Raw genomic sequence first — 25630 nt, 5'->3', positions numbered from 1 at the left:
CGATAGTTTGGTTCTGCGCAGCAAGACAAGCCCAAAAAAAACTTGGACAGCAGCACCTCAAGGTATAGTCGCATCAGAAACAAAAGCCCCACTTATTTTCCCTTCCCATCTTTTCTTTCCTTTTTCTTTTCGATCTAACCTCGCCCGCAACCATCAACATCATTCAAAGACAAAGATAAGAAAAGCAGCACGTCGTGCACGATCATAGGACAACATGCCCGACCCGATCTATCCTGACCCAGAGGTCAAGCGTCAAATCGAGATTCAAGGTGATACCGAAACTGCGTTCGGAGACAAGTCACCTGGTGTGAGAAGGATCGAGGCGATCTCAAGTTGCTTCGAATCATGGCACAAATGGGTTCTGTTCGCTTCAGTCTTCTTTGTAGCTTGTGAGTGGGCGTTCTGACCGTCCAAACACGATTTTATTTCAAAGGCGTATCAATACACAGAACGAGTCGCTAACCAATCCGCCTCCCCCTTCACAGATAGTTATGGGTATGTTATTCAACAACACGGTCGTGTTGTGTGACACTGGCTGACATGAACACTGCTCCTCCAGACTCGACGGTACTGTTCGGTACACATATCAAGCCGCCGCCCTTTCTGTCCTCGGAGTATCCGCCCAAACTTCCACCGTGACAGTGGTCCGATCGATCGTAGCTGCTGCTGCTCAACCGGTCTACGCAAAGATCTCAGATTACTTTGGAAGAATCAGTATTCTCTTCATCGCAGTGGTCTTCTACGTCATTGGTGAGCGCATACCTTCTCCGCAACCAGATCCTGCCTTTGCAACTTTCTCTTGTGGCTGACCTGAGACCAATGTCACTTACATGTTTTCGTGGGCAACAGGCTCCATCGTTCAGGCAACGGCAAAGAACCTGTCCGCTTTCTCGGGTGGTGCACTCCTGTACCAGTTTGGCTATACCGGAGTTCAGCGTGAGTCACACGCCCGTCTATTTCAATGCTCAGCCGTACACTTCTAGACGCCGCTGACCCAAACTCGTAGTCCTCGTCGAGGTGATCATCGCCGACACTACTTCTCTTCGATCCCGTCTCTTCTTTAGTTACATCCCCGCTGCACCTTTCCTCATCAATGCTTGGGTGTCTGGTAACATCGCTTCGGCTGTGTTGATCAACTCCACCTGGAATTGGGGTATTGGTAAGTGCCCTTCGTGATACCGCACAGGAAAAGTGCAAGTCATGCTGACAGCTGTCTTTCCTCTCGTTGACAGGCATGTGGGCGATCATCTTCCCTGTCACTGCCATCCCACTACTCTTCTCGCTCATGCACGCTGAATGGCGAGCAAACAAGCGTGGTCTACTCGCCGAAATCCCATCGCCATTGAAGTCATTTGGCAAAGCCTCATTGTGGATCGACATTTTCTGGCAAGTTGACCTCATCGGCTTGATCCTCCTTGCCGCGTCTTTGGCACTCATCTTGCTGCCCTTCACCCTTGCTGGTGGGGTTGGAAGTCTTTGGAAGACGGCACATGTCATCGCTCCTCTTGTCATTGGGTTCGTGGTCGCGTTGCCGGGATTCATCATCTGGGAGATGAGACTTGCCAAACACCCGGTACTTCCGTTCAGAATCTTGCGGGACAGACAAGTGGTCGCTGCCATCGGTATTGCTCTCTTGCTCAACACTGCTTGGTACACTCAGGGTGATTACCTGTACTACACATTGCGTGTCGCTTTCGATCGGTAAGTGCAGTTTGTACGGTCCTTCATTGGCCTTGCAAAATAGCTGATCTTCTTCTTGCACAACGCAGCGACATCACTTCGGCCACTCGAGTCCAGAACATCTACTCCTTCACATCCGTCGTGGTTGGTATCGCTCTCGGTCTCGTCATCCGACACGTGCGCCGAATCAAATACTTTATCGTGACGGGAACTTTGCTGTTCGTCCTCGCTTTCGGATTGTTGATTCGATACCGTGGTGGCTATTCCAACTCGGACTTTGCTGGGTTGGTCGCAGCGGAAGTCATCTTGGGTATTGCTGGTGAGTCGAGAATCTTGCAATGAGCGCTCTTTGCTGACGACCTGGGCTTTCAGGTGGTCTGTTCCCATATCCTACTCAGGTTTTGGCCCAAGCTTCGGTACAACACGAACGAACTGCTGTTATCACTTCGATCTACCTCGCCTCATACTCTGTCGGTTCCGCTCTCGGTAACACAATCGCCGGAGCTATCTGGACCAACACCATGCCTTCTCACCTTCTCAACGCTCTCACACGTGCCAACGTTCCCGATGCTTCCACGATCGCTACCTCGGTGTATGGTGATCCACTCACTTTCATCCTCACCAACCCTCCCGGTACCCCTGCAAGAGAGGCGGTCGGACACGCATACAGGGAAGTCCAGAGATACTTGACTATCACTGGTATCTGTATCTCGATAGTGATCGTCGGCGTGTCGCTGTTCTTGCGTAACCCGAGATTAGGCGACGAGCAGAGTTTGCCCGAGGCGGAAGGGTTTGACAAGCCTGTCGTCAACACTCTGGGAAGAAATGAGAAGCAGAGACGGGGCGACAGTGTGGTCAGCACTCCCTAGGTAGTTAGAAGGGTCTCATGCCTTTGTCGGCAGGTCATCAATAGTGTGTTGCGCTGCGAGGGGATGGCTATGCTCAAGGAGATAAGGACAGAAGTAAGAACACAATATACAAAACACGTAACTAGCTTCGTCCCATCTCGACAAATCGCCTATAATATCATCTCAAGGAATGTATATGATGGATATTCTTTGAGGCAACAATTACAGAATGAACGAAGGCTGCAGGAGATTATAATGTTGCGATACATGCTTTCTGAGATACATAGTCCATTTTTACGCTCTCTCTCATTCACTCCTGCTTCTTATGTTTCTACGTTGCCGTATGGCGTTCTAGAACATCTGCTTAGAACTCTGGGGCTTTGAAGCCAAAGTAGGTGAATGTCTTGTTGGCGCCAATGACGTCGTACAACACCAAGGGGACGTCTTGGCTAACATCGGGGTTGGGTCCGTAGACACTGGAAGATAGAACGACCGTCAGTACGAATGCAGAGTGCTACAAGTGGGAACTGAACTTTACTTACCCATTGCTGTCGTCGATCAAGTGTGCGCTCCATACACCGTTGGTGATCGCCATCCTGCAACAAAGACGCAAGTCAGCTGTCTGATCTACTAAGGCTCGAGGAGATTGCGAGCTTACTCGAAGTATTGTCCGGAGCTACCTGCGCCCTCGTAGTCATATTGGCAGTCTGCGAGCTTGAGACTGGACCCTTCGGCAGGGGACGAAGTTGCGGTTAGACATTGGATTGAGGGTGAGACGTTGGTGTATGTGATATGACCATAGAACGAAGAAGGTGAGTTGACCCTATAAGTGAGACAGAAACCAGACACCAGATCAGCGACCTGGTTTGTCGCACCTTTGACACAAGACTGCTGTCGTTCTGAACTTACAATCCATCGTATCCGTACCTCTTGTCATTTTGACAAACTTCGAATCCGAACAGTTCGGTGGTTCGACAATCACCACATGGCTCGATAGTCCCGTCTGTACCGTTGAGACCTAGACGAGTCTCTACGAACGTCGTGGTCTCCTCGATGGGATCGTAAGAGGTAGTGACGTTGGAGTAGAGGTGGATGAAACCGTTCGAACCGGATGATGTGAATGGGCCTAAACCAAGAACGTAGGGTAAGTTAGTACTCGGACCATACAAAGTTGATAGATCAGACGACTCACCTCCGTATTGGTACTCGACACAAGAGAGGGGAGTACTTCGCTTGGTGGGAGCAGCCAAGATGGAAGGGGTCAGAGCGACCAAAGTCAAAGCGAGTTGAGCGAGCATAGTGATAGTGTCTTGTCTTTATCAATATGTGAACTGTAGTCAGTGAGTACCAAGTATGACTTTGTAGATACTAGGATGAGAGAGACCTCCATGCATTGGACGACGACTGGCTCATATACATGATAGAGTATACTCGAGTATGCGTATGCAAAATAGCGATCGTTTTCCGACATGATTACCGAGTACATGTGCATCCTCCTCCGGCGCCATTTTCGAAGCGAGGCCGCCGGACTTGCACCGCTTTCTAAACCCAAACCTGGACGATGATCTCCGACATCACAAAAACACTTTACAACGGCCAACGGCTGAGGGACAACGCCATCGTCGATCATGCCACGACCCACAACGAGTAACTAACTTGGAAGACATACGAAGGGTCAAGTTCAGTCCAGGTACGAGAGAGGTTTCATTTCGGTCAGGTCGGGTTTCGGAATCTGGCTGACTCCACTTTCGTTTGCACTGAAGAGCGGTGCAGATTAGCGCTCTTCTCCGGGGTTTTACGATAGGATATTGCGGATCAGCTGATAGCGTCCGACGCATGGGACCATGGACCCCATAAACTCGAGGAGCTTTGTTGCGTGATTGACATGAGGCCGGGCCGTGGATTCGACCAGTACATGCACCTTACGAGTACAGTCGAAGGGGATATGATCGCTTCGAGTAACGAAGACACCGAGAGTTTCGGTCGAACGGCCGCGCTCAAAGTCCGGAATGACGTCAGATCGAAAGAGATCAGCACCTGCGATGTTGGTAGTGTGAGCTTACGAGTAGTACCAATGGCTGAGAGTAGTAGTGTCTGCATAGAGAGACAGCAAGAGCAATATATGTCTGCGATTGAAGTAATCAAGCAATGAAAAGATAATCGCACGCACGAGGATAATTGTATTGAAACGAATACTTGGCGTAACTGTTCAGCGTTATCACGTCACAAACGTGCGTTATCTATCTGACCACCGAAAACACTCTCCCAACAAGGTGGTGGTTCACTTTGGGAGTGTACAATGCATACATGCGTAGCTAAGTAGACATGAACAGGGTTACACCATGGGTGTATTCGGTGCTGGGAACAAGGTCGTGTGCTGCGGTGCGTGTCATCATCACGCCCCGTTGTCCGGCCGGATCATTTCACTTGACATCGATCAAACATCCTTTCGTCGTTGATTGAATGATTTACACTAGGGTGTCCTCATGCATCATGTAATGAGATTCACCTGTGGATACTTGTTATGTGACAATTATACTTCCTCTGTGAATCAAGACAAGAACACTTGTGAAGGCATGAAGACGATCGTGCGTAACTTCCATTCATTCCTGGGACCAAACGCACGTTTGATAGCTGTCAACAGACACAACGCTCGTGCGACAATCAACCAACAGATCACACGAGCGTGATAGCTTACTCCTTCATATTCAGACTTGACTCTCTCTTGATTACGCTTCTGGATCTCTGCATTCATGGTCACGTTCACACAACCTCGTACCGTATATACTCTATCACGGTCAGCTACAACTCAACTAGCAACGACATCACTCAATCCCCCTCCTTTGGGTGATTGCAAGCACACAAAAGATCAGTACACCCTGCCATCCTTGACAACAACGCCTAAACCACCAATCTCAAAAGTACAACCAGTATCTTCCACAATGCCACCCCCGCTTAGCATTCCCACCGCCGTCGCCGGCAGGAAACGAAAACTCCTTTCTGCGGACAACAATCTACCCTTCACACCGGAAGCTCCGTCCTCTCCCTCAGCAATCTCTTCTTCGCCCTCTTCACCTGGTCGAGACGACGAATATGCTCCTGGACCTTCCAGGCTATCTACTGCTACTACTACAAGACGCCCGAAACGGACTTCATCAGGAGCTGGAGGTGGGAAAGCGGGTGAGACAAAGTCCACAACTGGTGGTAGGATATCACGAGAAGCGTTACGAAAGGCGAATCATTCGTTGATTGAGAAGAGGAGAAGAGAAAAGATCAATGCAGCTCTAGGTGAATTGAGAAGTATGGTTCCTGGATTAGGAGAAGAAGGTGGTGGGAAAGTAGGGGAGTTCAAGTTGGAGGTGAGTGACCATAACGTGCCGTTCTGTAAGGGGTAGGTTACTGATAAGGTTGATTGATTAGGTGTTGGAACGGACAGTTACGCATATGAAAGAATTGCAACGACGAATCGCGATGCTCGAATCCGCCCTGCCCTCTACTTCTACTTCGCTGTCGACTTCGTCGAACAACGATGATTACACCAAATCGCCTGACGATACGAACAACTCGTCTGCAGTTCAGCTCGAGGGAGTGAATGGAAACCAAATGGAAGCAGATGATGCACCTTCACAATCTGCTACTGCCACCTTCCCCCTCCCGACTTCTAAAAGGTCGCCATTCCCTACACCGTCGCCTGAAAAGCCATCGCAATCGCTCTATTCGCCCGACCCAAATGAGACAGAGGTTGAGCCGAATCTCCCACCACCACTCGCTCGAGCACATCCACGTTTCTCCTCCGCGTCGTCGTCAAGAAGCGGTACCCCGTTGGACAGCACGACCTCAGCGCCGACAGTCGCATCCCTTCTCGCTTCAGCTCAAAACCAGAACCAGCAATTCGGATCCCCTCAACAGCCACACACAAGACCTCCACCTCCTCCGCAAGCTAACAATCCCATCTTCCTCCCATTTCCTGCACCTTCCCCTACTTCACCCTTTCTCCATGCCAATTCAAGCACCGCTACCTCATCAAGTGGAAGCACAGCATCGACCAGCTCTACCATCGGTCCAGTGGATCCATCACCATTCCTCGCTCCACTACCAAATGTCAGTCTGTTCGGAGGGATATTTAACCTTGATAGTGGGAACGTTTCACCAACCGATACCTTCAAACCACCACCGCAATTCAAACAGCCCTCACCGCCCCAACTGAGCTTGTACGATTCCAAGTCCAAGACGACGACTATAACTTCTTCTGCAAAGGTATCGGCACCCATCTCATCGACTAAGAAAGACGATATGGCAGCTGAAGAAGCTGCAAATCTCCTCTTAGCATTCTCTTCTCCTGATACGTTGCGACCTCAACAAGTCGTCGTAGGGCAAAGGGAGAGGAGATTGACTTTGGATGGGGAAGACTTTACATTAGACGGTGGAGTGATGGGTGGTCGAAGGGGAAGTGACGATAGAGCGAATAGGAGTAGTTCGGTTGAGACCAAATCGATGTCGGGGGGAAATGGGTTGAAGGTCGGGAAGTCGGCAAGGGATATTTTGAGGATGTCAGAGTTTCACAGATAGATAGTTAGACAATACGGCGCGAAATGGAAGTGATAGCATTATCCTAAAATCAGTAGGCGATGATTTATAGCAGTAAGGTTGTCATTGTTAGAATTATGTATATAGTCTTGCAAGATTGACGTTAATGGCTTTCCCATTGTCGACGTTGTTGTCGTTGTCGCTGCAGCTGCGTATTTGTATTTGTTATGGGGAAGATTTCGGAGATGAGTGATGATGATGTCACGTGTGTTTTCGCTGTAGCTGTGTACCTGTACCCGGTTGCGGTGTTGTTTCCATTTCAACCTGTTATTTTGAACCCCATCTATCGCTGCTCTCTCTTGACTAGATTATAGACTACAACTCAACACTCAATTCACGTCGTTCTGCGCACTACATCTCCATGCTCTGCTGATATACACGCAACAGACATGTTTTCATTGACATCTCGTCGATCCCGATAACATCTGATTTGGCCACCGTACCACTTTACCCTACCCCAAGAAAGCTGAATATGTCATCTCGTCCTGTAAGTTTCCCTCTCCTCTTTTCAAGCTCTCAGAGGTCTTACCCCTTTTGCCGGTATGATAACAGCACTGACAACTCATTCGCAGTCACACCACAGTCGTCGGCTAACTGGTCCAGCCGACGGTACCAATACCCCCAATCGACCACACCCCAATGCTCCTTATCATCCACCGGCCGATACCTCGACCTATCGCGATTTGTTGTTGTTCGAAGAAAGACTGAAGAGTAATGCAGAGATGTTGCGGAGGAGGAGACAACGGTATAATGGTGAGTCATGATCCTATCATTATCCCTTCCGCACTGCTTGTACTCACTCTGTGGGGCAGGGACACCATGGGGTATCAGAAAGGCTGACTGATGTATCTTGACGGTTCATAGTCTTCCTATGGTCCTTCGTAGCAGCCCTCATCCTTATGGGATACCGACTAGCTTTCCTCCCACCCCAAGTGAGTCAACTCATCCCTACTCTCGCCACATCAACGAGGTGTAGTGTGCTTACGATCTCCCCCAACCCACCCACAGAACCTCTTCAAGATGCGTGCTCTGCAAGCCAGCGTCGCGGTGGTATTCATCACACTTGCGCTGTTCTTTGCGAGTGGGATGTACGAGGAGAAGATACGGTATGCCACGAGGTACGTCGGTGCTTGGCATACTTTCACAAACGACCTGCAACGGACACTGCACCTCTTTCCACTTCGACAAACTTCCCATGACATCAACATCAAGCTTGCACTGAGCCGGGCTAATCACCTATTTTACATAGCTATATCAATCACTCCAATCGCGCTCTACGACCACTCAACATGCATCTCAACATGCGTCGAGCCCGACCCTCTTTCCTCGCCTACGTACCCTTTCTCCCTCCTTCTCTCCGTCCTGCTCCTCCTGCCGTCCCCACCTCAACAGCAGGGATGAGTAAACCTGCTCCTCCTACTCGATCCAACCCCCTTCTCCCACCTTCCGTGACCGTCAACAATTCTCGTCGAGCGTCCGGTACTCCGCCCACTGTAATGCCGAGCATACCAGCATCCACAAACCCTAGAGGTGAATTGATCTTCTCGAGCCGAGTCGATCGTTCGTTTAGAGAAGGATATGAGCGATATCGCGCTGCATTTGAGCGTAGAAGAGAGGAGAAAGCTAGAGAAGAAGCGAGAACGTATGGAAGAGGCGGATGGTTATCATGGGCCACCAGGAGAGGTGGTCGGAGCAGGAAAGGTAGTCCAAGTCCAGAGACTGGTGGAATTTCCATCTCGAGAACGGTGACTCCGACTCCACCAGTTTCAAGAAGAGATACCCCGCCATTACCACCACCAGGTCAACAACAATCGAATCTGTCAGCCGAAGGAGCAGGAAGGAGAACACCAAGTCCTGCAAGTGCTTTACGAAATATCATTGATGAGAAAGAACGCAGAGCCGGAGCTGGAGCTGGAGCTGGAGGATCGAGAGAAAGAGCAGAGAGTTATAGTTTTGTTTGGACAGGTCCAGCAGGCGCAGATACGGCTCCGAGAAGAGCCCCGTGAGGGTAGTGTCATGCATCTTTGTTCATTGTGTCGTATCTGGTCACGCACGGTAAAAAGCAGTTGTGAATGATGGACTTGCGGTTCAAGAAACGATGGTGCAATGCCGATTTTCCCACAGATACGTACAGGTAAGCGTAAGGAATGCCTCATTTTTTGTATACGGTAGGTTTATCACGACGTTGTTGGTGTTCGGCTGTTTCGGTCGGTCGATCAAGGGTTTCTTGCCCGCATTAGATCAGTCTGGATGGCGACACAACACGATCCGGTGCGACACAGATAAGAGGATGAAATATGAGACCAGACATAGGATAGCAATCTATATGATTCCACTGGATCGTAAGACGAGTCGTTGCTAAAACCTCGTGCTCGTTGAGTTTCATCTATCTCGGTCCTCACTCGGCACGGGGGGCTTAAGAGTGAACAGTGGGTCAGCCTTAACTGAGTCTCTCAGATTCTCGTTTCATCCAGCTTTGTCAAATCAACAATCACTTTGCCTGATGATCACTCGTTTCATAACTTGGTCGACTCACCGACTCAAGCATACCGAGACACCTAAAACCAGTGATGCGCACTGGCAGTACAACTCGTTCCCTATATAAGCTATTGTTCTGATGCGCCTGTGTGACCGATCGTTCTTGTGCTTGTGCGATTGCGAGCTTGCTTGCGAAAATAATACACTTTGTTCATCATGGTCATTCCAGAGTGAGTGGAGATAAAAGATACTAATGCTACTAATAATATAAATATAAAGAGTCCCAACCCGTCCTTCCTTTCCTATTCCGTGATGACTTTACCAACTTGCCAACTACTACTTCGTTCCCAATCTACTTTGATATCTAAAAACAAAATGCAACAAACGAAACGAAACGAAACAATTATAATATTCCTCCTCCTTCTCCTTTTAATGGCTCTTTACCAATTGGCAAAGATACCTCTTCCACCTCTCCTTCTCGATCCAGAAGCCGCGTCTCTCTCGACGGCGGCATGGACAGTCTTTGCTCTTCTACCTTCCCTATCTCTTCGGGCTTGAGAAGCTGAACTCGAGTCGAATCGCTTCGCAGGCTTCACAGCTGCCGTGGCTCTGAAGACAGAGTAGTTGTTGTTGGCCGTACCACCACATTTGAGACTAGAATCACCGGAACAGTTGGTCGAACATGTCGACAAACCAGCGGAAGTGAGACCGGTCATGGTGTTGGAACAACCACAAGTGTTACCGCCGGAAAGACCAGAGTAGGTGTAGTAGTTGGCGTTACACCAGATCTGACACATGGCCGGAGTCAAGTTGTCGTGACCTGTCATGACGGCAGAGTTGAAAGCGGTCGAGCTACCGGTGTAACATCCGAGCGAAGTACCCGTGGGGATCGCCGCGGTGGAAGTCGTAGTGCTGGAAGTAGCAGCGCTGGACTTGACCGTCGTGGTGGATGTCATCGTGGACGCGGCTGGCTTGGAGCTAGATGTCGATGCCGCCGTGATGCTTGATGCAGCCTTGGAAGATGCGACCGAGGTAGACGCGGCGGTGACAACCGAGGGAGTGGCAGACTTGGTTCCGCTAACACTTGCAGCTCCGCCAGTGGCGATCTGGCCGACACCAGGCGAAGAAGCACCGCTGACAGCCTTCGACGATGACGAAGAAGCCGCTACCGAGGCGGGGGCGGAACTCCTGGCAGCGGACGCGGATGTGGAGGTGACCGGAGCAGTAACAGTGCTAGGCTTGATGGAAGAAGAAGATGCGGCACTGCTGGGTTTAGCCGATGATGTCGCGGGTGCTGTGACAGCGCTGGCAACCTTTGAAGTCGATGAAGACACCGCGGCAGCGCTTGAAGCAGCCTTCGAGGCGCTAGCGCTTGAGGAAGCGGCGGCGGCGGATGACGAAGCTGGTTTAGATACCGATGCGGAGACCGAAGCAGCGACCGATGACGAAGCCTTGGAGACACTGGCACTGGCACTGGCACTGGCGGCGGCGGTAGTTGTAACCGAGGTCGTGGCGTTGGGTGTAGTTACAGCAGCGGCGATGTTGTAGTAAGACAATTTACCACCCGCACCACAGAACTCGGCTTGATTACCAGGACACTTGCTATTACACTGAGAGTCGGGGAGAATACCAGCGACGACCTTGTTGGTACCACACCAACACTGACTACCGGCCTCGGTACCGTAGTTCTTGTAGCCGGCGGCGACACAGACCTTTCGACACATGTCACTTGTCATACCGTTGTTGGTGAACGAGTAGTTTGGCAAGACTCGAGTCGAGGCATCGTTGACACAACCGACGTAGTTGGCAGGGAATCCAGCAGGAGTCTGAGATCCAGCACCGGTGGTGTCGTAGACCGACAAAGCCGCTGAGAATTGACCACCACAAGTCTGGGTAGTGTTACCGGCACAAGGAGCGTTACAAGTGGCAGGAGCGTTGGCGGCACCGTAAGTCGGGTTGTTACCACAGATACAGGTGTTGGCGTTGGTGAGACCGGCAATCGAGTATCCACCGTTTCGACATGATCGTCGACAAAGATCGGCTGTCATGAAACCACCGTAGTAGGTCAAAGGAGGTGCTTGAGGGAATGTACCGAGTTGATAACATCCCTTGTAACCCTCGATTTGACTACCGGTTCCAGTTCCAGTTGAAGGCGTAGTCGAGTTGGTGCTGTTGCTTCCACCAGCACTAGCACTGTTACTAGTGAAGTAGATCGAGAGCAAGTTACCACCACCACACTTGAGGGTACCGCCACCAGCACAGTTGCTGGTACAGTCGCTGTTCTGGACCTTGTAACCACCTGACGAAGCGTCGGGTTTGGCAGCACAGAAACATTGACCACCGTACTCGGTACCGGCGACGGCGTAACCAAGTGATTTACAGTTGTTAATACACAAGGCGTTGGTCATCGATGACGAAGAGAAGTAGTATGTCGGGAGAAGTCGAGTGGATCCCTCGTGGTAACATCCGGCGTATCCTGTACTGTCGGCAACGAGAGGAATGTCACCCGACTTGAGACCGGTCTGAGCGAGGTTGTAAACTGCGATGGTGGTACTGGTACCACAAGCTTGGGTCGAGTTACCGCTACAAGGGTTCGCACAAGCTGCCGAGGTGGTTGCAAGCGAAGGTGAGTTGGTACCGCACTTGCACTGGTTACCGTTTCGGATACCGGCGAAGCTTTGCTTCTGAGCGGTACACCACTGTGTACAGGTGTCGACCGACATGAAGTTACTGACGTACGAGGGGCCACCGAGGACACCGTCGTCGGTGTAACAACCAGCGTAACCGGCAATACCGTTGTTGGCAGCCGCACCAGTGGTGTTGTAGAGATCCATGTAACCACTGGCACCACAAGTCTGGTTGGCGTTACCGTTACAGCCGTAGCTACAGGCAGATGTAGGAGCCTTTTCACCAGCGGCGATGGTACTACCACAGAAACATTGGTTTCCGGATTCGGTACCAGCGTAGGCGAATCCCTTGGCGGCACAAGCGATCTTACAAGCGTTGGCGGACATGGGACTGGCGTTGTAAGAGTAACCTTGGAGTGTACGGGACGAGGAAGAGTCGGTCCAACAAGAGATCCAACCGTCAGGCTTGACGACGGTGGTGGCGGACGCGGGCTCGGTAGTGTTGTACAAGGCGGCTTGACTGCTACCACCACAGTACTCGGTGTAGTTACCACCACAGCCGTAGGTCTGACAAGCGCTAGCAGGAAGCTTGGTCTGGGAACCGGTCCAAGCGTTACCACATCCACAGTATTTGGAGAGGAAAACACTAGCAAGTGCGTAACCCATCTCATGACAAGTGTTTCGGCAGACTTCGACTGTCATCGTATTGGCGTAGTACTGGTAAGCGGTGAGACCACGGTTCGAATTGTCGTAACAACCGAGGTAGTCGTCGGCCGAGATACCAGGCATGGCGACAGCGGCGGTTGTGTTGGCCAAAGAGTACGCGTCCATGTAACCACCCGCACCACAAGTCTGCGACGAGTTACCGGAACAAGGGGTCTTACAGTAGAGACCGGAAACGTATTGAGTCGTCTTGGGGAAGTTGTTACCACATCGACATTGGTTACCGTTCTCGACACCAGCGAAGGCGTATCCCATCTCACCACACGACTGTTTACAGATGTTCACAGACATGGGATTGATGGTGTAGGAGTAGTAGTTGGCGAAAGCGAGATTGGAACCGGAATCGAGGAAACAACCGACGTAACCGGCAGGGTGGCTCGCTTGCTGTGTTGCGGGGGTGTTTGTAGCTGCTGTCACAGTGTAAAGATCCATGGCAGAGTTACCACCACAGACAGCGGTCGAGTTACCGGCACAAGCGAGACCACATTGACTGGTGGGGAGTCGAGTAGTACCGGAAGCGACTTGAGAACCACAGTAACAAGTCTTGCCCGCTTCGACACCAGCGTAGGTGTATCCGAGTTCGGAACAACCGTTGATACATTCCATGGGAGTCATCGTGTTTGAAGTCCAAGAGTTGTTGGTCAAAGCGAGATGACCACTCAGATCTTGGTAACAACCTTGCCATCCAGGTGGGTGATAGGTGGTCGAGTTGGCAATGACAGCGGTGGTGATGTTGTAAACCGAAGATCGGTAGTAATCACCACAGACTTCGGAAGAGTTACCGGTACACTTGACGGTACAGTATGATTGAGGCACGAGAGCACCTTGACCAAAGTTCCAGTTGTTACCACAGTAACACCACTTGGCGGAAGTGGTCAGGGCCCAGTTGGTGTTGAGATGTCCGCAAGCGGCGATACAAGTCTCGGTGGTCATCGTTTGAGACTGGAAGTTGTAAGTCGCTTGACCAAGCAAACCGTTGGAAGCGGTCGAAGGGTTGTTGTAACAACCGACGTATTGAGAACCGTCGGCAAGAGTCATTTCGTCGGGGATTGTACCTTCGGGTGCGTACCAGACGTTGAAAATGTACGAACCTCCACAGTCCTGAGTCGAGTTACCGGGACACTTTGTGCCACACATACCAGGGTAGACACCGGCATTGGTTCTCATCTGAGTACCGCAGACACAGTTCCAAGCGCCGACCTGACCAGTGGCAGCAAAGTTGTAGCCACTGGCAAGACAAGTGGCAGTACAGGACTCGACAGTCATGGCGGAATCGGTGTACGAGACACCGCCAGTGATGGCGGAGGCCTCCTTCATACAGGCGATGTTGTGCCATCCGGGGGTTGTAGGGTAGACAAAGTCCCTTCGGTCATCGGCAGAAGCGATGTAGGGACCGTCGGCTCCTGTCAACTTCGAGACGTCGAGACCAGCGACTGCAGGGTTACAGCCAGGCTTGGCTCCGGAGCCCCAAAGGGGGTTACAACCGGGGAGTGCAGATATAGGAGTCAAGTCACCGTTACCGGTAGGCTCGACGAGGACACCCTTCTCAGGTCTACAGGCTCGGGCTTTAGCATCGTCCGAGTATTGGTTGAGAGAAGGACAGTCGGTCATCGCACTGTAGAACGGTTGTAAGCTCCTGCCGTACGAATCTTGTTAATGGCGACCACTCACATAGCTTGTCCCAAGTTGACACATCGAGTGTCGTTCAATGCAACGTCCAAGACGCCTTCGGTCCAACCCATGACGAAATCACCGTGGACACCGTAACCGGTGGTGTCACCGTTGGCCCAAGCCAAGTTTCCAGATAGCGGCATACCGGGATTGTAGTTGGAGGTTTGCCAGGTGTACTCGAGCTGGATGGCGGGGAGTCGGACAGGGTGGTCCCAAGGACACGAACCGTCACGGACACCGTTATCGGGCCAAGCCATGTGCGAACCGTCGCCCTTGTACAAGTTGACACCGTCCCAACAGGGAGGGAAGAACAACTCAGTCTTCATACCGTAAGGACAATCTCTGTTAAAGTTGAAACTGTTGGCAACGAGAGAGTTTGAGAAGTCCTGGTTGACCTGACATGTGAATTGAGCGATGCTGGTAGGTGATTTGTTGTTGGGGTTACCCGTCAAGATTCGAAGACCCTTGGGGAACGCTCTGACATTCTGGTAGGGAGAGTTTCGACCGAGGAAGTAGTAAAATCGAATGTGTGCGGGCACGGAGACAAAGTTGCCACTCTCCTTGTCGATAATGTACAAGTCTGGATAGTGGAGTTAGCCTGTGTCCTTGCTTACTGGAAAGGCCGCCGACTCACTAGGCATCCAGTAATTGGACTTGTCTGCTTGCACTCTTAGAGAGGAACATGATGCGCCGACATAGTCGTTGTAGTTGTAGTATGCGGCCATTCGAGAACCACCAATGATCTTGTGCATGTGCGAAGATTGTTGGTTGGGAGAGACGATGGGGTCGATCTCCTCATTGCCGAGGACATAGATGTAATCGAGATGCCAAGCGTCATCTTGAGCCTTGACAAATGCTGACAAGGCAGCGGTCGCCAAGAGGTAAAAGAATTGAACGAGCATTGTGCTCTGCTTCACTCTGCGGGAGTCGCTGTCAGCACACGACTGGAGCGGTGGCGACCGAGAGTGGACTAACCTAGGGGGCTTCTAGCTCCGGTAGGTGTTGTACTAGTGTCAATGTCGTATCGAAAAGGGAATGAATGTGTGTTGCGTGAAAGTGGCGAGTATCAAACTGTCGTTGTAATTGGGTTGAGCAGATACTAGATCGTGCTTATTGAAAGAAGTGAGAGAACGTGAACGGAGAAGAGGGGGTTTAGCGTCGGAAAGAAGAGATATAGATCCAGTCTATATAGCTCTCCGTTCGAGGGGATCGAAAAGCGATCGGCCAGGTTTCACCAAGAACGAGTTCGGAGGAACCAATGACCGGCGATGAAGAAGCGAGGACGAGATCGAATGAGTGGTACCACCTGGGTATTCGCTTGGGATCTCTTGGAATGAATCGGGGTAGCCTAAAACAGTGTGAAAGAGAGCGTGAGGACGGCGGCAGGCCGAGAATTTGGAAAGGAATGTGTATGGTCTTTTTTGCGTTTGGAGATACGAGACACTAAGAGTCAAAAAGTAAGGGAGGAAGATCGAAATAAAATAAAGAGAGACACAAGAACAATAAACGAAACCCAGTCAATTGCAAGCTTGAGAAAAGAAGGTTGGACACGAAAATGACTGTTTGCGGCGAAGATGGCATGGTTGATGGCGATGGGTTAGACATTGCCGATCGACAGGGACCACGGCAGAGAGACGTGAAGGTCTTGCATAATGAGAAAAAGAAATCAAACGAGCAGTCGAGACGGTGCCCTGAAACGTCCTGCTCGACGCGCCTCTGACATAACTGGCACTGGTACTTTGTATGCTCTGCATCTCTGTCGGGGCTCGGCTTTCCTGCTCATATACAGCTCATTAGTGCATGTTCCTATCATTGTGCGGCTTGTAACGTGGTACCTGAACGGATGCACCGCAGTTAAGATTTCGGGTGTATAGGTGTATAAGAGGGGGTTATTGTCCACCGCGTGGTCGACGCATGCTCTGAATAGACCAGGTTTTGCAGCCGTGCTGCGTCAAGTCAAGAGACCACTCCGCCGCCAGCGTCTCGACTGACAGAGATCATTGGAGCGTCTCGTCTCGGATTAGCTTGCTTTCCATGGCTTTGGTTCCACTCGGACAATCTGTTTTTAGTCCATGTGTTGAACGCTTTTGGTAGTTTACCACTCTTTTTCAGTTGCATTCATTGCACTAGTTGCAATCATTGGGTCAGTATATGACGATGCTGATCACTTTTTAGTTTAGGTCCAGTGGCCCCAGAGGCCGTCTTGAGAGACATATACATTACTTGGAATATTGATAAAAGATATAGATGGCCGAGATTCATCATGTCAAAAGAGGTTTTGTGACTGAATGCGGCAGTCGCGTCGAGATAAGATTTAAACTCTAAAAATGGCTGGTCTACCGGAATTGGGTAACTTTGAACTCTTTTCTCTCGATTACACCCATCTTTTTAAGATGTGGCTGAAGCGCCTCTCCACGTTGCGGTCGAGCTGACTCTCTAGCAGTGTACTGTATAGCAGTTGGTAGTGAGTTCTCCGAACGGTCCGGAAGCCTTACAACATGGCATTCCGAAAAGTGAGACAGATGGCTGATGGATAACGCCACCATTTCCGGTTTGTTTGTTTACTCTTTCTGCACAATTGCCGACGGATCTCCCTCTGACCGTCAACCGTTTAGCAGCAGCGTTGTGAACGCTTTGACCATTTTGACGCTCAGCCTTGAGTCGATAGAGTTCATTCATGGACGCCGACAACGTGCATATGTTTCGGCGTAATTGCGTTCCTCGTCAAACTACCGCGGAGCTATGACGAAGGACTTCTCTACCCACTAAGCTGGAAGCAGTAGCCGCCACCATCATCGTCGTCATCAACGTCATTGGACTCATCATCATCATCATTGAGAAGAACTCAGACCCGGATGCATGATCAAGCCGCAAAAGTGGCGTTAGACTATAACGTGGCAGAAAATGGTGCTAGTCGTTGTCGATCGAATTGACGAGATCAAATCGACGCCACACTTCAATCGGGTCACACTTTGGTCTAAGTCATTATTGATCGACAACAGTAGTTTAGTCAAGCATCAAAGCGTCACACTGTAATTAGATTCCGTGTTGAGAGGGTAGGGAGAATCGCTATTCTAGCTTGGCATATCCGATGCTCACAATGGAAAGATCTGTTCGTTCTCTGGTCAGACCATGAACAACTTGCTTGGCGACTTAGATCTGTCCTCTTGCGTCTGAATAGCGTGTGACCGATTCTGGCACTTGGCAGATCTGCAAGATGGTGACTATCTCCGCAGCAGAGAGATCGATGCTATACTACTACTATTGAAATTGTGCGCAGTGAACGTCACTACCACCGGGTTCCGTGTTACAAACGATCTGCGCTCATTTTACGGTAGAGGACGGATTCTGGCCTTTGGCCAAGGAGTTTGTAACGATATCACGGTGACCAGCAGGTACTTAATAACATCGTCTGTTACAGGTACAAATCCAACGCAGGAGTGCTTTCACATTCATATTCGTGGTTCTTTCTAAGGGGCGATTTGGTAAAATGTTTTGAAACGAGAGCTTTACGAAAATCACCAGGACCTGTCATGGAAACATTTATGTACCTCGTTGCATTATTGCCATAACACACATGTTACGTGCTGTTTCACCCTCTCGACATGGTGAAGAGGGTGCTGATCGACAGATCACGGATTCCTATGCACATCGCTACATAGGTGCAAATCAGCATTTCGGTTAGATTGTCCATATCTATCAGAAGAACATGACGTGGCATTCTATATTCTCGGTTGCGATAAGAGTTACGGATAAGCCGGCATCATTTCTTATCACTCGCTTCTTTTGGAACGTTTCCCCACGTCGACTCCCGCCCGACTCCGCGACTTTTAGCGCTTTTGACTTTTTTTCTGAGATTTCAGCAATACAGACAACTATCATCCAACATCAATCACAAACAAAAATGTCATCAGAAGCTCCCATCGGTGAGTCGGACCTCGTAGCGTCCCTATATATTCACTGACTGAATGCATGTATTTGTCCCCCTAGCTCTTTTGTCTGTCTATGACAAGACCGGTCTCCTTCCGTTCGCCAAGGGGCTCAAGGAGCTCGGTTTCAGGCTCTTGGGAAGTGGTGGAACAGCCAAGATGATCCGTGAGGCAGGCATTGAGATTGAGTGCGTTGCGTTGACTCAGTATAGCGGTGCTGAGAAATCGTACTGACACGGTCGTCGTTTAGGGACGTCTCGAGCATCACCAAGGCTCCCGAGATGCTGGGCGGTCGAGTCAAGACTCTCCACCCTGCCGTTCACGGAGGTGAGCAGGGCGAGCTTGCATGACCAGTAATAAGGATACTGATTCTTTCTGGTCGGTCAGGTATCCTCTCCCGAGATATCCCTTCGGACATTGCCGATCTCTCTGCCAACTCCATCTCCCCCATCACCCTCGTCGTCTGCAACCTTTACCCCTTCGTCCTCCAAACCTCCAAACCCGACTGTACTCTCGCTGGTGCAATCGAGGAGATCGACATCGGCGGTGTCACCCTCCTCCGAGCTGCTGCCAAGAACCACGGTCGTGTCTCCATCATCTCTTCTCCCTCAGACTACGACACCATCATCGCCGAGCTCAAGGCGAAGGGTTCCGTTACCGAGGAGACCAGGAGGGGATTGGCCATCAAGGCTTTCGAGGACACCAAGAGCTACGACGAGGCCATCAGCGATTACTTCAGAAAGGTCTACGCTACTCCCGGAGTTGAGGATGACTTCAAGGCCGGCGCTGGCGTTGGATACCAAAGACTGCAGCTGAGATACGGTGCCAACCCTCACCAGAAGCCAGCTCAGGCCTTTGTCGAGAAGGGAGAGATGCCCATTACCAGTAAGTTGGAAGTGGCTAGCTCCACCACTACGTCCTATCACTAACACCCTCTATAGCTTTGTCTGGCTCCCCCGGCTACATCAACCTCCTTGATGCTCTCAACTCTTGGGCTCTCGTCAAGGAGCTCGCTGCCGCTCTTGACCTCCCCGCCGCTGCATCTTTCAAGCACGTTTCTCCCGCTGGTGCTGCTGTCGGTCTCCCTCTTGACGAGCGAGCTGCCAAGGTGTTCGGCGTCGAGGACTTGAAGGACTTGTCTCCTCTTGCTTGTGCCTACGCTCGAGCCCGAGGTGAGTTGACTTTCTCGAATGTCCTGCCTGGTGCGCTTAGCTAATATTCGCCCAGGTGCCGACCGAATGTCATCTTTCGGTGACTTCATCGCTCTCTCCCACACTGTCGACACTCCTACCGCTAAGATCATCTCTCGAGAGGTCTCAGACGGTGTTATCGCACCAGGCTACGAGCCCGAGGCCCTTGAGATCCTCAAGAAGAAGAAGGGTGGAAAGTACTGTGTCCTCCAGGTATGTCCTCGGGTCGGTGCATCATGATGCGTGCTGACATAGTACCTGCTCAGATGGACCCCAACTTCGTTCCCGCCGAGATCGAGACTCGAACAGTCTACGGTATCTCCTTGCAACAAAAACGAAACGATTGCAAGATCGACGAGAGCTTGTTCCAAAACGTTGTTACCAAGAACAAGGATGTGCGTTTATGCCTTACACCGGCCCAAAAAGAAGGCTAACAAACTTGCCCGTAGCTCCCCAAATCCGCCATCATCGATCTCATCGTTTCCACACTCGCGCTCAAATACACCCAGTCCAACTCTGTTTGCTACGCCCTCAACGGTACCGTCATCGGTCTTGGTGCCGGTCAACAATCGCGAATTCACTGCACTCGATTGGCCGGTGACAAGGCTGACAACTGGTGGTTGAGACATCACCCTCGAGTCCTCGACCTTCCCTTCAAGAAGGGTACCAAGCGAGCGGACAAGGCCAACGCCATCGACCTTTTCGTTACAGGTCAAGCTTACGAGGCTGAGGGCGGCGAGCGAGCTCAATGGGAGAGCAACTTTGACTCTGTTCCCGAGCCTCTCACCAAGGAGGAAAAGAAGGCGCACATGGCTCAACTCAAGGATGTGGCTTGTGCTTCCGACGCCTTCTTCCCCTTCCCCGACAACGTTCACAGGGCCAAGCGAAGTGGTGCCACCTACCTCGCTGCGCCCAGTGGAAGTATCATGGATGCCGAGTGTATCAAGGCTGCCGATGAGAACGATTTGGTCTTCTGTCACACTAATTTGAGATTGGTGAGTGATGTGTCGAGAATGGATCGTGTGATGGACGTATCTGATGAAATTGTGCTTGTCAATAGTTCCACCACTAAAAGTAAGATTATATATATTATAGCACGACTAGAGGGATTGTTTGTAGGAAGAAGTTACATTCAACATGTATATGCATTATCGGGTTTTGATTGTTTGTTGATAGTGCCTGCTGTATGTTGGTCTGTGCGTGCAAGTGTTGGTACGATAGTACAGCTTTGACAATCATTCCGTGCAGTAGTAACCTGAAATGAGAGACGAGAGTACAAGGAAAGAACGTGATGGGTGGTTAGTTACTGGATGCGCGAGAGTGGAGAGACAACATTATTACCCTTAACGCAGAGTTTGTTACCCTGGAATAAGAAAGATCAGAGCTCTCAAGGACAGATAGACAGACACGCGATGGCACTGGACCTATTCAGTATTTTCAACATCATCAACATACTCTCTGCTCTTCTCATTCCTTGTTCACTTGTACACTTGTACACATACACGTCAAACGCAAGTCCGTCTTTTCGCTGTAGAAACGATAGACACGTCATACCGATCTGGCGAGATTCGAAGAAACCTCAATACTACCTGGACTGATCGCGTCGATTTACCTGGGTTGGGTTTCACTCTCGTCGAGTGCGTGAGAAACAAGCGAGAGAGACGTTGAATCGTTTGTTTTTGTAAGTGCTGGTTTCGACTGGTCATGATTGATATCCGATGAACACCTCAAGTGTGTGAGATCCCAATCGACCATACATCTCCTTAACGCTTGGACCATGCCACTCCAAATCAATCACCATTCTCCAACATATGCCAAAGGTCCAGAGTGTAGCTGACATCGCTTGCTCCATCAGATATTTCTCCCCCCCTCTTCTACTCTATATACAATGGCCGTGATCACTTCTTATCGAATCCCTCCTCGTCTCCTCACCGCCTATGCTGCCGCTGCCCTCGTACTATATTTCATCCTGGGCCCCTTAGGTCTCGGCCACATCCCCTTCTTACCTGATAGATTGACGCCGGGGAGCTGGAGCGGTGGGGATGGTAATACGAGAGATGGTGGTATCAGGTCTACGGATCTTTCTACTCAAAAGTTCTTGGGGTTGAAAACGACAAAGATTGTGAATTATGCGCCTGGATATACAGTCATTGAGAATCTGTAAGTGGGGATCGTTTCCGTTTCTCTCTTTCATTCATTCTTATTGACTCCAGGTCGGACTCCTAACCTAATTGCATTTCCTTAGCTACTGGTACAACTACAGCTACATCTTCGTTACCGATCAACCATGGCAAATCCCTCGACCACACGATCAGTTGCTCAACATGCACGTCGATACACGTATCCCGAAACAAGGTCACGAAGAGGTCAAAGTCTACGCGATTAGAAACCCTGCTGTCAGTCCCGAGGTCCATGAGGATGGACAGATTGGAAGCACGATCAGTTTGGATGATGCGGTGGATATGTTCAGTGGTGCGACGGTGTTGCAGAGTCCTATGGTGGGTTTTACGCGAAAAGATCACTCACAGCGAGCATGATAGCTAATGATACGACTATAGCTTATCAACAACGATGACAATTGTGAGTACGGGTTTGGCAGATTGGGTACCTGAATTGACCGGTTATGTTGCTTCTCCATTTCAGTCGTCTCCCATTGTAAGTTTTTCTTCTTGAGTTTGACACTCACCTACAACCCCTGCTGATAATTCTGCCTTGTTTCTCTACCTTTCACCTCCGTTCTATTTCGCATCGCAGACTACCACTGGATCGGCGAGACATTCCTCGGAGCATGGCGTGTCTGGTCAAACTACGCTTGGCGAACAGGACTCACCCTTCCCAACTTCAAGGTCGTCGCGTTCACGAAACAATGGCACAGAGCTGAGGCTCCGGCCGGAGCCAACGGAGCGACTTGGTGGGAAGATACACCTGGTGCGAACAGGTGGTTCACGACAAAGTTCTTGTGAGTTGTGGCGGTATCCTCTTCATTCGTGAACCTCAGATTAGTCATGCTGACATTTGTGTATTGCCCTGTCACAGCCCCGGTGTCGAATTTGAGAGTAAATCCACTTGGCAGAAACGTGCTGAATCGCAAGAGATCTACCTCATTCCCCTTGCCGTCACTGCCGATCGACGAGGTGGACACAACGGTCCTTCTCACGGTTGGAAACCATGGGGTGACGCACTTCGACTTCCCGTCTCGAGAGATTGGCTCGTCAACTTGCGATCAAGAGTATTGGCAGGCTACAACGGACCGATCACCCTCAAGAAGTCAGCGAAACCAAAGGTCATGTACCTCGAGAGACAGGGTAGTGGTCGAGAGTTGGTACCAGAGGATCACGCGGCGTTGGTCAAGGAGATCGAGAGACTGGGCGATGAAGGTTTGGCAGAGGTCACGATCGAAGCGTTCAGCTCCGCTATTCCCTTTGCGGACCAGGTCGCCAAGATTTCTACCGTTGATGTGAGTGCACAATGCGATACACCCTAGTCGGAATTCAGCTGACACAGACGACACATACAGATCCTCGTCTCTGTCCACGGTAACGGTCTCACACACACCTTGTGGATGAACCCCGGTGCATCGGTATTCGAACTGCAACCTGCAGAGTGTACAGTTGTAAGTGCAAGCTCCACCCACTTACACGAATGTAATTGTGCAATACTGATTCCACCACCCCGTCTTAGACCGACTACAGTCCTCTTGCCATCGCTGCCGGAGTTCAACACTACCTTGTTCACGAGACCAGGTGAGTTAGCCAGACGGCAATCCCCCTGCGCACAAGCTGACTCTGTGATCTGTTGTACAGCTTCTGTATTCCTGAAGAATGTCCTGGTCGAGGATGTCCCGGACCAAGAGGTATCAACAGGAACGATATTCGTGTCACGGCGACGGTGGTCACTGATCAAATCAGGCGGATCATCAGGAACAAGTATTAGGTGGGAAGGCGAAAGGTGTTTTAGACGAGTGTCAGATACTAGAGGAGGGTTTTTTGGTGTGCAATAGGTGGTCGATCGACCAGTCTCCAACTCGACGGAATGGTTTTGTTTCATCTCGCTCACGTCCATCTGTGCATAAACTGTGTGTTTTGGTCCTGGCGTCTTTGTGGTTTTTGAATGCATCCTTTAGAATATCTATGATGTTTCTATCTCTTGCAAAAAACGGGTTTGCACTCGCTGTTGTCTATGAGTTCTAAATCTAGTTCTGGTCTCGCTTCCCTTGCTTCTGCAACATTGTCACGATACTTTTCTCAAACTCATCGTTGACCCGTTTGAAACTTGGCAACGCGGTGAGTGTCGACCACCATCTTTCCACATTTGGATATTGCGAAGGTTCCGATACCGAGTCGGATTTCGTGGATGGAGGGCGTGCTGGAACGTATTGGTCGAGTTGGATGGGGAAAGGTTGAGTCGCTTTGGCAAGGGTTGGGTGTCCGCCACTCTGCCAGATGAGTGCCATCAGTTACGTTGTTCTTCGATAAATGCCACAACACAGCCTGTCGTGAACAACCTTCCATGATCGTCGTCTCTGATCATTTGAGTGATCGGGGCAGGGCATATTATCCCAATCCTCCTTCGTAGCCAAAGGTCCAATACGGTGTGTTGTAGATCGAGGGGGAATCAACCTACCTGAGCAGCCATATACCCAAATGGAAGATGAAACAGATCTACAATCGTCATCTTTTCACCTGCCACGAACGGTCGTGTGGCCAAAAGTCGATCATAATTCTTCAGAGTCTTTTCGAATGTCGTTTTGTAGCAATCCAGTACGTCCTTGTTGGGAGGGAGCGAATTGCTAAGTTACGTACGCTGTCAACATTGACATCGACATCGACGCGACACGACACGATACCACTATTCAAGGAGTGAACAGAGTGATTGCTAATCCGCTCGAAACGATCTGATACGTCTCCGAGAATATCGCCCCTTAATCTCTCTCGGCGTAGTGGGAATGAACGAGAGAACGAAACACTCACAAAACCGGATTGATGAACAGCTGTCTACAGATGGAATAACAGTTGAAGAAGAAATCGCCCAGCTCGATCGAACATGCCATGTCAAAGGTTGCAAAGCCTTCAGGGTCCGATAGTTCCGGAATGAGAGGGGAATTCGTCTTTTGTGCAATGTCTAATGAGGGCGTACAGTGTTTTGTATGAGTCTCATCGTGCAGTGGAACGTCCCGTCGGGAGAGGACTTTGGAACATCCCATGCCTACCCTCTATCACCCTGCCCTCCTCTGATCCGGCCCCCTCGTCCACGCGACCACGCAACTACTCACATTTGGCAATACTTCTTGACTCGTACAACCTCAAACCGTTCTCTGTATCTTCAAACCATGGAATCCGCTTCAACGGACTCGCCTTGAAATCGAACTCGTCATCTGTCGAATCGAAGATTTCGTTCCATTCAACGTGTCTGAATTCGAATTCTGCGAACGGTCGAGATCAATTTCATTTCAAAGTGAGAGGGCAGATGAGTTGAAGGGGGTTAGGCATCAGTCGTAGTCTAATTTCGCTTCGCTCTGCTTTACTCACGCGGAGTATCGATCAATCCCATCTCTCCTACACAAATGAGGACGAGTCGGGTGTACTACGCAGAAGTACAATTCAACGGTGTCATTCGTGAAATGGCAGAATAACAAGACTGAGTTTATGGTCTTGGTTGTTCTGGAAAGAGTTACTTACAAGAGATTCGATATGACCATGTAGTACGAAAACCATCTCTGACGCTGATATCTGTGACTATTTCGAAAGATAAAATCGATGGATGTAGGTGCCAGGGGTAAATCGTAAGGATGGAAACTCACGATTGCAAAGATGTATACTTTGAACATCAATCAGCTCAGTCACTTTATATAGTACCACCTCCACCTCCACTCCATACCTCATGTCTGCTTCGCATGG

The 25630-nt window shown here is 50.3% G+C and overlaps 8 protein-coding genes across 8 annotated transcripts; 5 read left to right on the top strand and 3 right to left on the bottom strand.

The window, feature by feature from the left end:
* Positions 1-214: 214 nt before the first annotated feature.
* Positions 215-2549, top strand: CI109_104983 (uncharacterized protein; the record flags this gene model as incomplete). Its single annotated transcript, XM_032007818.1, has 8 exons — positions 215-389; positions 486-495; positions 560-750; positions 850-936; positions 1007-1159; positions 1233-1701; positions 1770-1999; positions 2053-2549. 8 exons carry the CDS (start codon positions 215-217, stop codon positions 2547-2549), a joined length of 1812 nt encoding a protein of 603 aa, XP_031857902.1.
* A 343-nt stretch (positions 2550-2892) lies between these two features.
* Positions 2893-4195, bottom strand: CI109_104982 (uncharacterized protein; the record flags this gene model as incomplete). Its single annotated transcript, XM_032007817.2, has 6 exons — positions 2893-3004; positions 3071-3124; positions 3187-3351; positions 3438-3654; positions 3721-3842; positions 4185-4195. The coding sequence occupies 6 exons, from the start codon at positions 4193-4195 to the stop codon at positions 2893-2895; spliced, it is 681 nt and encodes a 226-aa protein (XP_031857901.2).
* Positions 4196-5470: 1275 nt separating this feature from the next.
* Positions 5471-7097, top strand: CI109_104981 (uncharacterized protein; the record flags this gene model as incomplete). Its single annotated transcript, XM_032007816.1, has 2 exons — positions 5471-5887; positions 5949-7097. The coding sequence occupies 2 exons, from the start codon at positions 5471-5473 to the stop codon at positions 7095-7097; spliced, it is 1566 nt and encodes a 521-aa protein (XP_031857900.1).
* A 490-nt stretch (positions 7098-7587) lies between these two features.
* CI109_104980 (uncharacterized protein) lies at positions 7588-9121 on the top strand (the record flags this gene model as incomplete). The annotated part of the gene is made up of 5 exons (XM_032007815.1): positions 7588-7602; positions 7688-7868; positions 7980-8047; positions 8124-8233; positions 8365-9121. 5 exons carry the CDS (start codon positions 7588-7590, stop codon positions 9119-9121), a joined length of 1131 nt encoding a protein of 376 aa, XP_031857899.1.
* A 912-nt stretch (positions 9122-10033) lies between these two features.
* Positions 10034-15516, bottom strand: CI109_104979 (uncharacterized protein; the record flags this gene model as incomplete). Its single annotated transcript, XM_032007814.1, has 3 exons — positions 10034-14558; positions 14615-15194; positions 15249-15516. 3 exons carry the CDS (start codon positions 15514-15516, stop codon positions 10034-10036), a joined length of 5373 nt encoding a protein of 1790 aa, XP_031857898.1.
* Positions 15517-18518: 3002 nt separating this feature from the next.
* Positions 18519-20805, top strand: CI109_104978 (phosphoribosylaminoimidazolecarboxamide formyltransferase/IMP cyclohydrolase; the record flags this gene model as incomplete). Its single annotated transcript, XM_065967595.1, has 9 exons — positions 18519-18540; positions 18605-18731; positions 18794-18870; positions 18931-19428; positions 19485-19715; positions 19771-19946; positions 20000-20128; positions 20183-20728; positions 20794-20805. 9 exons carry the CDS (start codon positions 18519-18521, stop codon positions 20803-20805), a joined length of 1818 nt encoding a protein of 605 aa, XP_065823667.1.
* An 816-nt stretch (positions 20806-21621) lies between these two features.
* On the top strand, positions 21622-23666 carry CI109_104977 (uncharacterized protein; the record flags this gene model as incomplete). Its single annotated transcript, XM_065967594.1, has 8 exons — positions 21622-21893; positions 21979-22231; positions 22292-22313; positions 22488-22692; positions 22770-23190; positions 23251-23346; positions 23415-23476; positions 23537-23666. The coding sequence occupies 8 exons, from the start codon at positions 21622-21624 to the stop codon at positions 23664-23666; spliced, it is 1461 nt and encodes a 486-aa protein (XP_065823666.1).
* A 259-nt stretch (positions 23667-23925) lies between these two features.
* CI109_104976 (uncharacterized protein) lies at positions 23926-25447 on the bottom strand (the record flags this gene model as incomplete). The annotated part of the gene is made up of 6 exons (XM_032007811.1): positions 23926-24168; positions 24357-24522; positions 24704-24854; positions 25006-25155; positions 25262-25316; positions 25412-25447. The coding sequence occupies 6 exons, from the start codon at positions 25445-25447 to the stop codon at positions 23926-23928; spliced, it is 801 nt and encodes a 266-aa protein (XP_031857895.1).
* Between the last annotated feature and the right edge of the window lie 183 nt (positions 25448-25630).

This window comes from Kwoniella shandongensis, chromosome 9, assembly GCF_008629635.2.
Source record: "Kwoniella shandongensis chromosome 9, complete sequence".
Lineage (NCBI taxonomy): Eukaryota > Fungi > Basidiomycota > Tremellomycetes > Tremellales > Cryptococcaceae > Kwoniella > Kwoniella shandongensis.
The sequence above is the reverse complement of the archived record's forward strand: the minus strand, read 5'-3'. Positions and strand labels throughout refer to the sequence as shown.